Genomic DNA, 10,613 nt, shown 5'->3' with positions numbered 1-10,613 from the left:
AATCCATTTCCACAAACAATTCCTGTAATCACAGATAGGGAATAAACCTTGACCTGCCAAAACCTGTTGCCAAAGAGTTAAATCAAAGAGACGAATCCTTAAAAGTTGAGGATTGTGCATTATCTTCCTTCCCAGCATCGCTGTGCATATGGCTGCTATTACACAAACAAGCTTTCCTTCTTATCCAGGCATTGATTCAATAGTAATAGTGTTGTCCTCTTTTTCCCGACACACTTTCTGCCTTCTGTCCAGAGCTCGGCATTTGCTGTGTTCCACTCTCCAGGTTCTGACCGCTGCTTTTGGACTTAGCTCACCACAGCAAGAGGAAGCCAAGAAATCATAGTAGTATGAGCCTCTCTTTCTATTGTCACATTGCTTCTTTCTGCAAATATATCTTAGGAGTTAGACTTTGAACCTTTGATCTCCCACACCAAAAGAGAAAAAGAAAAAATATCTATATGGAAATAATTTCATTTTAGTGTTCATGGTTTACTGTGGAAAGCAGGTGTTTAAAAATTTTAGAATTTTTTTAACAAAATTCTAAAGAGAAAAGAAAAAAGAGATCACAGTATTTACAGAGATAACAGAATGGCTTAGCCATGCAAAACAAATAACTTTGGTTTTTCCCCTTTCACTTTGGTTTAAATATTGACCAAGATTCAATTTCTTTTCCTGCCAAATAAAACTTCAATAAATCAAAGTTTAGAGGCAAAATAACATATTTACTTTTTCCCCATAATATTTTATACAGCTTCGAGTCTAATAGGATATTTTATGTATTTAATCCATACCAATGCACTACAGGAAGCTTTTATTAAACTGAGTCACTATTGCCCAGCCAGTGAACGGTCGACAAATGTACAATAACATGTGTTTCTAAATAATGCAGAAGTGGCAAAATATTATTCCTAACATCCATCTGACTTTAATCTTCCATTTATTTCTCATTGCCTTCATTTTTTATTCCATCAGTCTAAAAAACAAACACCAGTTTTCCTTTTTCCTCCCAAAGAACACAGTTCTATACCTGGAAATCTGATGTTCATTTTTTTTCCTATAAAGTTATGTAAATCCTGGGACAAAAATGGGTGTGCAGTGTTCTCCCAGAAACCAGGCTTCTGCTTGAAAGAGCAAAGTTTAAAAGTCTAGTCACAAGCAGCTATTGGCCCATATCCAGTCTGCTTCAAAAAGTTTCCATTTATACTACCAGCCTAAAAAGTTCCTCAGGCATAAAACATGTTTATAAAGTTACAAATTTGAATGTAACTAAAGATACATAGACATTTTATTATTACACTTTCATGTACTGCTTGATAAATTATGTACCAGTTAAAAACACTAAATTATCTCAAGGTGCATTCAATATCTGTAGCGTAGTTAACAAAAACACACACGAAAAAAATATATATTCTATATTCTGTGGAAAATAACACAGCTTTGATCATGACCACTGTTAAAAATCTCCAATTCTGACTGATATCTTTTTAAAAAGGATATAGGTATAATTTTAAGGCAGTGGATAACCCAAAGGATTTAACACCAATTTTTAATTACAGTGATTTCCATTATGATGTATGAAAATGGGATCCGTGATTTTTCCAAACTGTCTCTCACACATTGGTTTGTTTTTGTTTCTTTTGACAGAAAATAATTTACTAGCAAGTGTCTCTAAAGGTAAGTGTTACCCAAATTCTGTGTTAAGTTTTTTTCAGAATAGGCAAAATTGTCAGTTTGGGAGTACCATTGTCATGTACGTGTGTCCGTATGCATGCGCGATTTCCTTCGGAGAGTCAGCCCGCGGTGCAAATGCAGAATCAGCTCATCTGGTGCTTATCAATCTGACTCTCTGCCTCCCGCTTCCTTGTGATCAAAATCACAGTTTTTGAATAGGGCAATGTGTGTGTCCCCAATCTTCACAAGCTGCCACCTTTGGGATTTAGGTGCTTGTGAGAAAGTTTGGGGGCATTACCGATAGCAATCAGAATCAGAAATGTACCTGCTCAGATTATCCATATAAACAATTGAAATAAAAACATTACATTATACATCAGATTAACAGCAACTCCCAGAACAAAGCTTACAGTGTATAAAAATAGCTACGTAAAAAATTTACATAAAAGGCAAACCAAAAAGAAATTATCAGTGCAGACATTTACAGAAAAAAAAAAAAATCAAACTAAACACAACATATGACCTATTATCATGGCTGCCAAAACTTGTTGTTATTGTTTGTAATTTCATTTCATTGTTTTACTTGAGATAATTCTCTAGAATCCTGTGACAGCTTGGTAGAATGAACTGCTTAATACTTGAACCATGAATTGCTGTCAATGTCTTTGTATATGTCTTAAATACAATCCACGTTCATGCTTCAATTGGTCTATATAGTTATTTTTTTCTGAAATAATGAAAAAAACATAATTTAGTAAGTTACCACAGCAATCATTTTTCACCATCAACAGATGCTTTGTACTAAAAGTGATGGGAATTACTTTATAGGAGCCTTTCATAAAACTTCATTGTCCCTGAACCCATCTGTAATCCCAGGCATTGCTGAGTCTTCTACAAAGAATTTTTTGGAATTGTTGAGAGTCTTTATTTTTATGAAAATTGCTTAATTCATATGAAGATTATAAGGTTTTTCATGAAAATATTTCATTCCGTTTCTCTTCAGGTTAAAAAATTCACTTATCCCTTCAAATCAAACTATTTTGTGAGCTTTGTCTCAAGCTCAACTTTCCTTTGAGAATTTACTCTGTCCCATTTTGAAGAAAACAGAAGGTAATATCTATGTTTACAAAGGACCGAGGAATGAGCCTTGGAGAAGCAGAAGAAAACAATCAGGTGCTGATGCTGTGTCCTCGGCCTCCAATGGAAGGCAGAAGAGGGGAAGGAATCCAGTTCTCACTTCTTTGACCCAATGTGAGATACCAGTTTTCAGATTTAAAAAATGTCTTATTTCAAATATTCCATTTTTCTTTCCTGTGTGCATCCTTTCAATTACAATTCTTTCTTATGCCCCCCATCTTCTCTATGGAATTAACACAGTGACCCACTCAAACTGTGACTTGCCGTTTATTTATAGTGAACCAAAGTTTTACTGTGGTTTTGGAGAATTTTTACATCAGATGAGTGAGCTACAGTAACAGTTATTCTTAAGGACACACAAAATTATTTGTCCAAATGGCTTCTCTGTTTGGGTGGCTCAAAGGAACATAATCAAAAATGAAAAGCTCAAATTGCAAGTGGCAATACCATGGAAACATACCTCTTTGGGAGATTGTCTTAAAAATCACACTCATTTAGTTATTAGATATAAATCTAATCAAAATACCAATTTATAAAATTAAGCTTCTTTGCACTCAGCAAAATTTTTGGCATTAGACTACAAAATGCTAACAGAATGTTAAAATCTCAAAATTTTAAAAAATTATTCAGAGGATAATGATTATTTTTTGGAGCATGGGGAGACTGTTGAGATTCTATTCCTCTGAGAATACCTTCCAGTTACCAAAGTTTCCTTTTGAGAAACTCTCCTCCTGTTTTTGAAAGCTGAAATTATGAAGCATCTTAATGTCCAGGCTTTCCCTTTCGTCTCCCAGGATGTTTCCTACTTTCCTAGGAAGTATTTCTGGAAAGCTCACATGGCCCACTCACCTCGACAAGTATAACAGTTTCTCTCTTAGGCTTCTGTTTTGTGATTGTTTTCTTCTAACTTTTTGTTTTCCTCCAGATTACCCAGGTCCTTATTTACGTGTTTTGATGCAGTCCTATAAAAGAATGAAATAAACATTATCACGTTGACACACACACATTTAACTTCTCTTTTTTAAGTTTAGGGTTCACATTAATGTATCCTTGAAAAGCATATGTTTTACATTAAATACAGACAAACCACTAGGGCGAACAATTCCATATCTGTGAGCCTTCACTGGTAACAGAACACATTCCAATGAAATTACCTAGGTAGTGGGGTTGCATTATATATATGCTAAGAGAAAAAGAAATCAATTATTTTGAACACAGACTATACATACTTAGTTGCACCACATTTTTGGCTGGGTTGTTTTTCTCTCCACTTTCTGGGAAGTAATTATTATCATTTGATAGCCACAATTTTCATTCTGGGCAAATACTTTGTGTAAAAATCTTCCAGGGGAGTTTCTTTGGGGCCCTTCCCTTTTGGCATTCCCTATGACATATCCAGCCTGAGCCAGAGCCCTGTCTCTTTGCTTATGGATTCTGTTGTATTGAATAAATCAAAAGCAAGATTAGAAAGAGAACCACATTTACGACAGAACATTGGCAGCCCAAGCTAAAGCAGCTGTAACGTGGGGGTTCTCAAGTTGTGGCCCCAGACCAGCCATATCAGCCCCACTGGGAACTTGACGGAAGTGCAAATTCTGAGGCTCCACAACAGAACTGTGGAGACAGAGACTCTTGGATGGGGCCTGCCAGCTATGACCAACAAGACCTCTGCTGGCTCTGCTGCAGCGAACTGTTGGAGAATCACTGCCCCAGCGGCTGCGAGGCTTACACGTGACTGGGTTCTATCCCTCAAGAGCCGAAATCAGGTCTTAAACGCACAATTAAATTCCTTGGTTTTACCACTCAGGAGAAATCATAACTGTATTTCCAAGAGTGTACCATTTCCTCCCTCCCTCCCTCCCTTCCTTCCTTTCTTCCTTCCCTCCCTCCCTCTCTCCCTCCCTCTCCCCCTGTTCATAGCATATCAGGGAAACCACAATGCTATGGTACTCCAAATTATTACTACCACATAATTCCTAATAATAATTCTACTTTTAAGAATTTGTATAATACCAAGTGTGTCTCTTGGTTAAGGAAGCTGGGGTAGAAAACTCCATTTTTCCCTAAAAGTTGTTCTATTGCTTTAAATAGAATTACTTAACTCATTTGCTAAGAATCACAACTTTACGAGAAAAAGGGTTGTAATGGTGTATGATATATGTCCAAGTGAGATAAAGACATACGGCTCATTCAAACTGGGACATCATCATATTTAGCATGCATTTAATTTAATTTGTGATTTAAAAATTCTTAATTTACCTTAAACTACAGCCTTCTAAATCCATTTATAAGGCAGGAGCAACCTCAAACTCTGCCAACCTAGCTAAGTCCTATAATATGTGGTAGCATTTTACAAGACTGACATTAATAATGCAAATGAGGGGGCCGCCCCAGTGGGGCAAGCGGTTAAGTGCGCGTGCTCCGCTGCGGTGGCCCAGGGTTCACCCGTTCGGATCCCAGGCGCGCACTGACACACTGCTTGTCAAGCCATGTTGTGGCGGCGTCCCATATAAAGTGGAGGAAGATGGGCATGGATGTTAGCCCACGGCCAGTCTTCCTCAGCAAAAAGAGGAGGATTGGCAGATGTTAGCTCAGGGCTGGTCTTCCTCACACACACACAACAAAATGCAAATGAGAACATGTTGTAAATGTGAGTTTATGTCTTGAATTATATCACATCCATATTTTCTATATTGTACTAAAATGATACATCATAGTGAACAACAACTTCTTCATCATATATATTTTCCAGACAAATGGAAGAATAATGTAGATGGGCTCTCTTCTATACATATATATGTTATAAATTATATATTTATAATATATATATAAAATATAGACATATATGCATCTACATTATATATATCACATTATATATATGATTTGAGATCAAGTCTTGCCAATAAGTTACTTAACTAATAACTAATAAAGTCTTAGTAACCTCCACAGTAAAACGTGAGAGGTGGTGGATTAGGATGCTCTCTAAGGACTTTTCTTAAAGCTTGAATTTTCTATAAATCTAAGAATCCTTTCAAATATTGTTTTGCTGAAGAATAATATCCATACAAGATAATGCACCTACCACAAGAGTACAATTCTATGAATTTTCAACAACTAAATGCATGAATTGAATCAGTACCCAGCTCAAGAAACAGAACAGTTGTAGACACAGAAGTCCCCCATTATACTTCCTTCCATCACTAGCAAAGGTTAACACAATCCTGAACTCTCACAGAAGAGTTTTACTTGTTCTTGTAATTTATATATAAATGGAATCATACCACATGTATTCATTTCTGTCTGCCTTTTATTTAAACTCAATGTTGTATTTGTGAGCTTCATATATAATATTGCATGTAGTTGTAAGTTGTTTATTCCCGTTGCTGTATAGCTTGTCATTGGGTGAATAAGTCATGATTTATTTATCTGTTTTACTGGTGATGGGCATTCTTGCTCTTTGTTCTTTCTGGGATTTCAATTATACATAAGTTAGATCTTTTGTGTGGGTCTGACATGTCTCATACTCTCTTATACGTCTCATCTATTCTTTTTCCTCTCTGTGCTTCAGTCTGGTTATTTTCTATTCATCTGTGTTCCAGTTTACTTCTCTTGTGTTTTTCTGTGGCCACTCTGCTTTTAAATTCATCCACCAAAGACTTATTTTTTAATATTATATTTTTCAGTTCTAAAATGTCAATTTGATTTAAAAATATTTTTAATGGTTTCAATTTTCTATTCCATTCATCTCCTTTGACCATCTTTTCTTCAATTTTCAGTATATTATTTATAGTTATTTTAATGTCCTTGGCTGTTAACCACAATATCCAAATCATGTATGGATCTGCTTGTCTCCTTTTTCTCTTGATTATTGATTGTATTTTCTTGACTCTTTGCATCTAGTCCTTCTCATTTTGCATGACACCACGTATAAAAGAACTGTAGAGACTCCACACAACGTAATTTTCCATCAGATGAGGTCCTCCTCTTTCCTCTGTTAAGTAGATAGGGTAAGCAGCTGATGACTCCACTTCAATCAGGGTTTGAGCTGGGTCGAGGCTCAGTTGCAGTTTTAGTAAGACTCAGTCTACCTCTGGTTTGCCCCTATTCCTAAAGTCATGGCCCTCTCGGGCTTCAGATGGAGATTGTGGCACGTCTCACATTCTTCAGCACTTAAATACAGAGAGATCTAGCTCTGCCCTTTGGAGACTCTCCACCCAGATCTCCAGCTGTCTGTCCCATGATGCTTCAAGATGTGGCCAATCTCTTCAGCTTCCTTGGTTTGAGTATAAGCTCCTTGAGAATAAGGACCATGTTTTATTTATATTTTACCCACAGCACATAATACACTGACTGAACTGCCCTTTGGAGACTCTCCACCCAGATCTCCAGCTGTCTGTCCCATGATGCTTCAAGATGTGGCCAATCTCTTCAGCTTCCTTGGCTTGAGTATAAGCTCCTTGAGAATAAGGACCATGTTTTATTTATATTTTACCCACAGCACATAATACACTGACTGAACATGGTAGGCATCGAAAAGACATTTCTTCTATTGTATTGAACTGACTTTATTGCAGTTCATATCTATTTCCTTTTACTGTTCCCTATAATACTAGTGTTCACCAATATCAAGTCCATACACACCCAGCTGCTGTTTTACACATAGGTGAAATAGAGAGAATACTACGGTGAAATGACAGAACTTGAGTGATGTCTTACACCAATCTTTTCAGATAAAACTGCACAAAATTATATGCATAAACACGTACCTTGATTATTCTAATAGCTTCTAACTATATATTCTAATATACACTAATAACTATAATTTCTATAAACCAGTAAGATATTGTGGCAATCAAGGAAAGCCACATGATTCTCAAAGCCTCTCCTTTCCTCTCTTTTATTCTCCTTGCCTTCTCTCACCCCTCTGATTTTTCCTCCATTCCTTTTCTCTCTACTTCTACTTTCACTGTCTCTGTCTCATTCTCTTTCTTCTTTCAAACTCACTTCATTAACTACTATTCTTTGCCTCTAAAGTGAAAATTCCAACTTGTGTGGAACCAGTAGAGAGAGTGACAGATAAGAGTCAATGTTCTGTAGGCATATTCTAAAAAAATAAAATTAAAAATCTAGCAATGTAATAAATCAATTTTGCAATTTTGATTTTTTTCAACCTGCTTTGACCTGTATGGGAAGAAGGAAGTTATATTAAGGCTGAAGACGTAATGATTTCACAACTTTGAAAAAAAGCATGGACCATAAGAAGTTCTGCTACTAGTAATGATTTAAAAAAACTTGTGTTTAGTTAATCCTTACATTTATAACAATTATAAAATCTCAGAAAAATACAGAATAAACTATTTGACCTGTTCAAATAGGGAGATGGTGGTTTTAAATGCAATATATCAAAAATTATGTCAAATGTAAGTTGGCTAAATCCTCCAATTAAAAGGTAGAGATTGTCAGACTATACTAAGCAAGCAAGCAAGAAAACTAAGTGCTCTATACCAGCGGTTAAATTTTTTCTGAAAGGTCCACATAGTAAATTTTTTAGGCTTGCAGGCCACATGGTTTTGTTCCAACTCGTCAGCTCTGGCACTGTAGTGTGAAACAGCACAGATAATACGTAAAGAAACGGGCATGGCTGTGCCACCATAAAACTTTATTTACAAAAATAGGCAGCAGCCCGGGAGTCACAGTTTTGTCAGCCTTACTGTATATGAGATGCACTTTAAATATAAAGAGATAGATAACTGAAAATAAAAGGATAGAGAAAGATGTACACATCAACAGTAAGCATATGAAAGCAGTGTGGCTATATTAATATCAGGTGATGTAAAATTCAACACAAGGAATAGGACAGTGATAATGAGAGACATTTCATAATTCTAACAGGTTCAATACATAAGGAAGTCACAAGAACTGTAAGTGTGTGTATCTAATGAAAGCATAAAGCAAAAACCGACAGAACTAAAGGGAGAAATAGACAAATACACATATTTATTTAGGGAATTTAACACCCTTTTCTCGGTAGCTGATAGGATAAATGTACCAAAATTCAGAATGCATGATCATGATGAAGTAACCAGTACCTGTACTCTAGTACTGGAAGTGCATGTTTATAACCGTCTTACATTTTATGTGAAGTGATTGCATAGAATTTGAAAAAAAATCTGTAAGGATAAGAAGATTTCAACAAATTATTATCTACCTTAACCTAACATAGAGCTATAGAATACTGTACCCATCAACCACCAAATAATTTTTCTTTCAAGTGCTCATGTAGCATTCACCATGAAATACTGCATGCCTGTATGTTAGGCCCAAAATAAATCTCAATGCATCTCAAAAGACTAAAAGCTTACGGAGTAGATTGTCTTAAAACAGAATTAAATGATAAATGTTTGGAACTTAATACAGTTCTAACTACATGGCTCCAAAGAAAAAACACTGAGAATTTAACAATATTTTGAACTGAATGAATATGAAAATACAACATACTGAAATTTGTGGAATGCAGCTAACACAGCACTGAGAGTGAAATTCATAGTTTAAATGCTTATGTTATAAAAGAAGAAAGGCTAACATCAATGATCTAAATTTTTAATTTACTTTATAAAGTCAAAGAAAGAAGAGCAAGTTAAAGACTAACTAGAAGAAAAAAAACGGTAATGATTAAAGCAAAAATAACTAAAATTAAAAAAAGTGATAGAAATAAAACAAAAAGTTATTTATTTGAGGAAATAGAACAAAGAATACTAAAATTCATGTGGGGCAACAAAAGACTCCAAATAGCTGAAGCAATCCTAAGAAAAAAGAACAAAGCTGGAGGCATCACAATCCTTGACTTCAAAACATACTACAAAGCAATAGTAATCAAAACAGCATGGTACTAGTACAAAAACAGACACACAGATCAATGGAACAGAATTGAAAGCCCAGAAACAAAACCACACATCTACAGGCAGCTAATCTTTGACAAAGGAGCTAAGAACATACAATGGAAAAAGGAAAGTCTCTTCAATAAAAGGGAAAACTGGACAGCCACATGCGAAAGAATGAAAGTAGACCACCTGCTTCCACCATTCACAAAAATTAACTCAAAATGGATCAAAGACCTGAAGGTGAGACCTGAAACTATAAAACTCCTAGAAGAAAATACAGGCAATACACTATTTGACATTGGTCATAAAGGAATCTTTTCGGCTACCATGTCTACTCTGACAAGGGAAACTAAAGAAAAAATAAACAAGTGGGACTTCATCAGATTAAAGAGCTTCTACAAGGCAAATGAAACCAGGATCAAAATGAATAGACAACCCACCAGCTGGGAGAAAATATTTGCAAATCATATATCTGACAAGGGGTTAATCTCCATAATATATAAAGCACTCCCACAACTGAACAACAAAAAAGCAAACAACCCAATAAAAAATGGGCAAAGGATATGAACAGGTACTTTCCCAAGGAAGATATACAGATGGCCAATAGGCATATGAAAAGGTGTTCAACATCACTAATCATGAGGGAAATGCAAATCAAAACTATACTAAGATATCACCTTACACTGGTTAGAAAGGCTATAATCAACAAGACAAAAAACAACAAATGTTGGAGAGGTTGTGGAGAAATGGGAACACTCATTCACTGCTGGTAGGAATGCAAACTGGTGCAGCCTCTATGGAAAACAGTATGAAGATTCCTCAAAAAATTAAAAATAGAAATGCCCTATGATCCAGCTATCCCACTACTGGGTATCTAACCAACGAACCTGAAATCAACAATCCAAAGAGGCTTATGCACCCCTA

The 10,613-nt window shown here is 35.7% G+C and overlaps 1 protein-coding gene across 1 annotated transcript in view; it reads right to left on the bottom strand.

Annotated features, from left to right (window-relative positions):
- Positions 1-3,657: 3,657 nt before the first annotated feature.
- ALCAM (activated leukocyte cell adhesion molecule) overlaps positions 3,658-10,613 on the bottom strand; it is a 180,722-nt gene continuing 173,766 nt past the window's right edge. The window contains exon 15 of the mRNA XM_058555726.1: positions 3,658-3,770. Within this exon, the coding sequence (XP_058411709.1) occupies positions 3,683-3,770 (88 nt within the window). The 3' untranslated portion in view covers positions 3,658-3,682. The remainder of the gene's footprint in view (positions 3,771-10,613) is intronic.

Source organism: Diceros bicornis, chromosome 15, assembly GCF_020826845.1.
Source record: "Diceros bicornis minor isolate mBicDic1 chromosome 15, mDicBic1.mat.cur, whole genome shotgun sequence".
Classification (NCBI taxonomy): Eukaryota; Metazoa; Chordata; class Mammalia; order Perissodactyla; family Rhinocerotidae; genus Diceros; species Diceros bicornis.
This window is presented reverse-complemented; position numbering and strand designations above follow the sequence as displayed.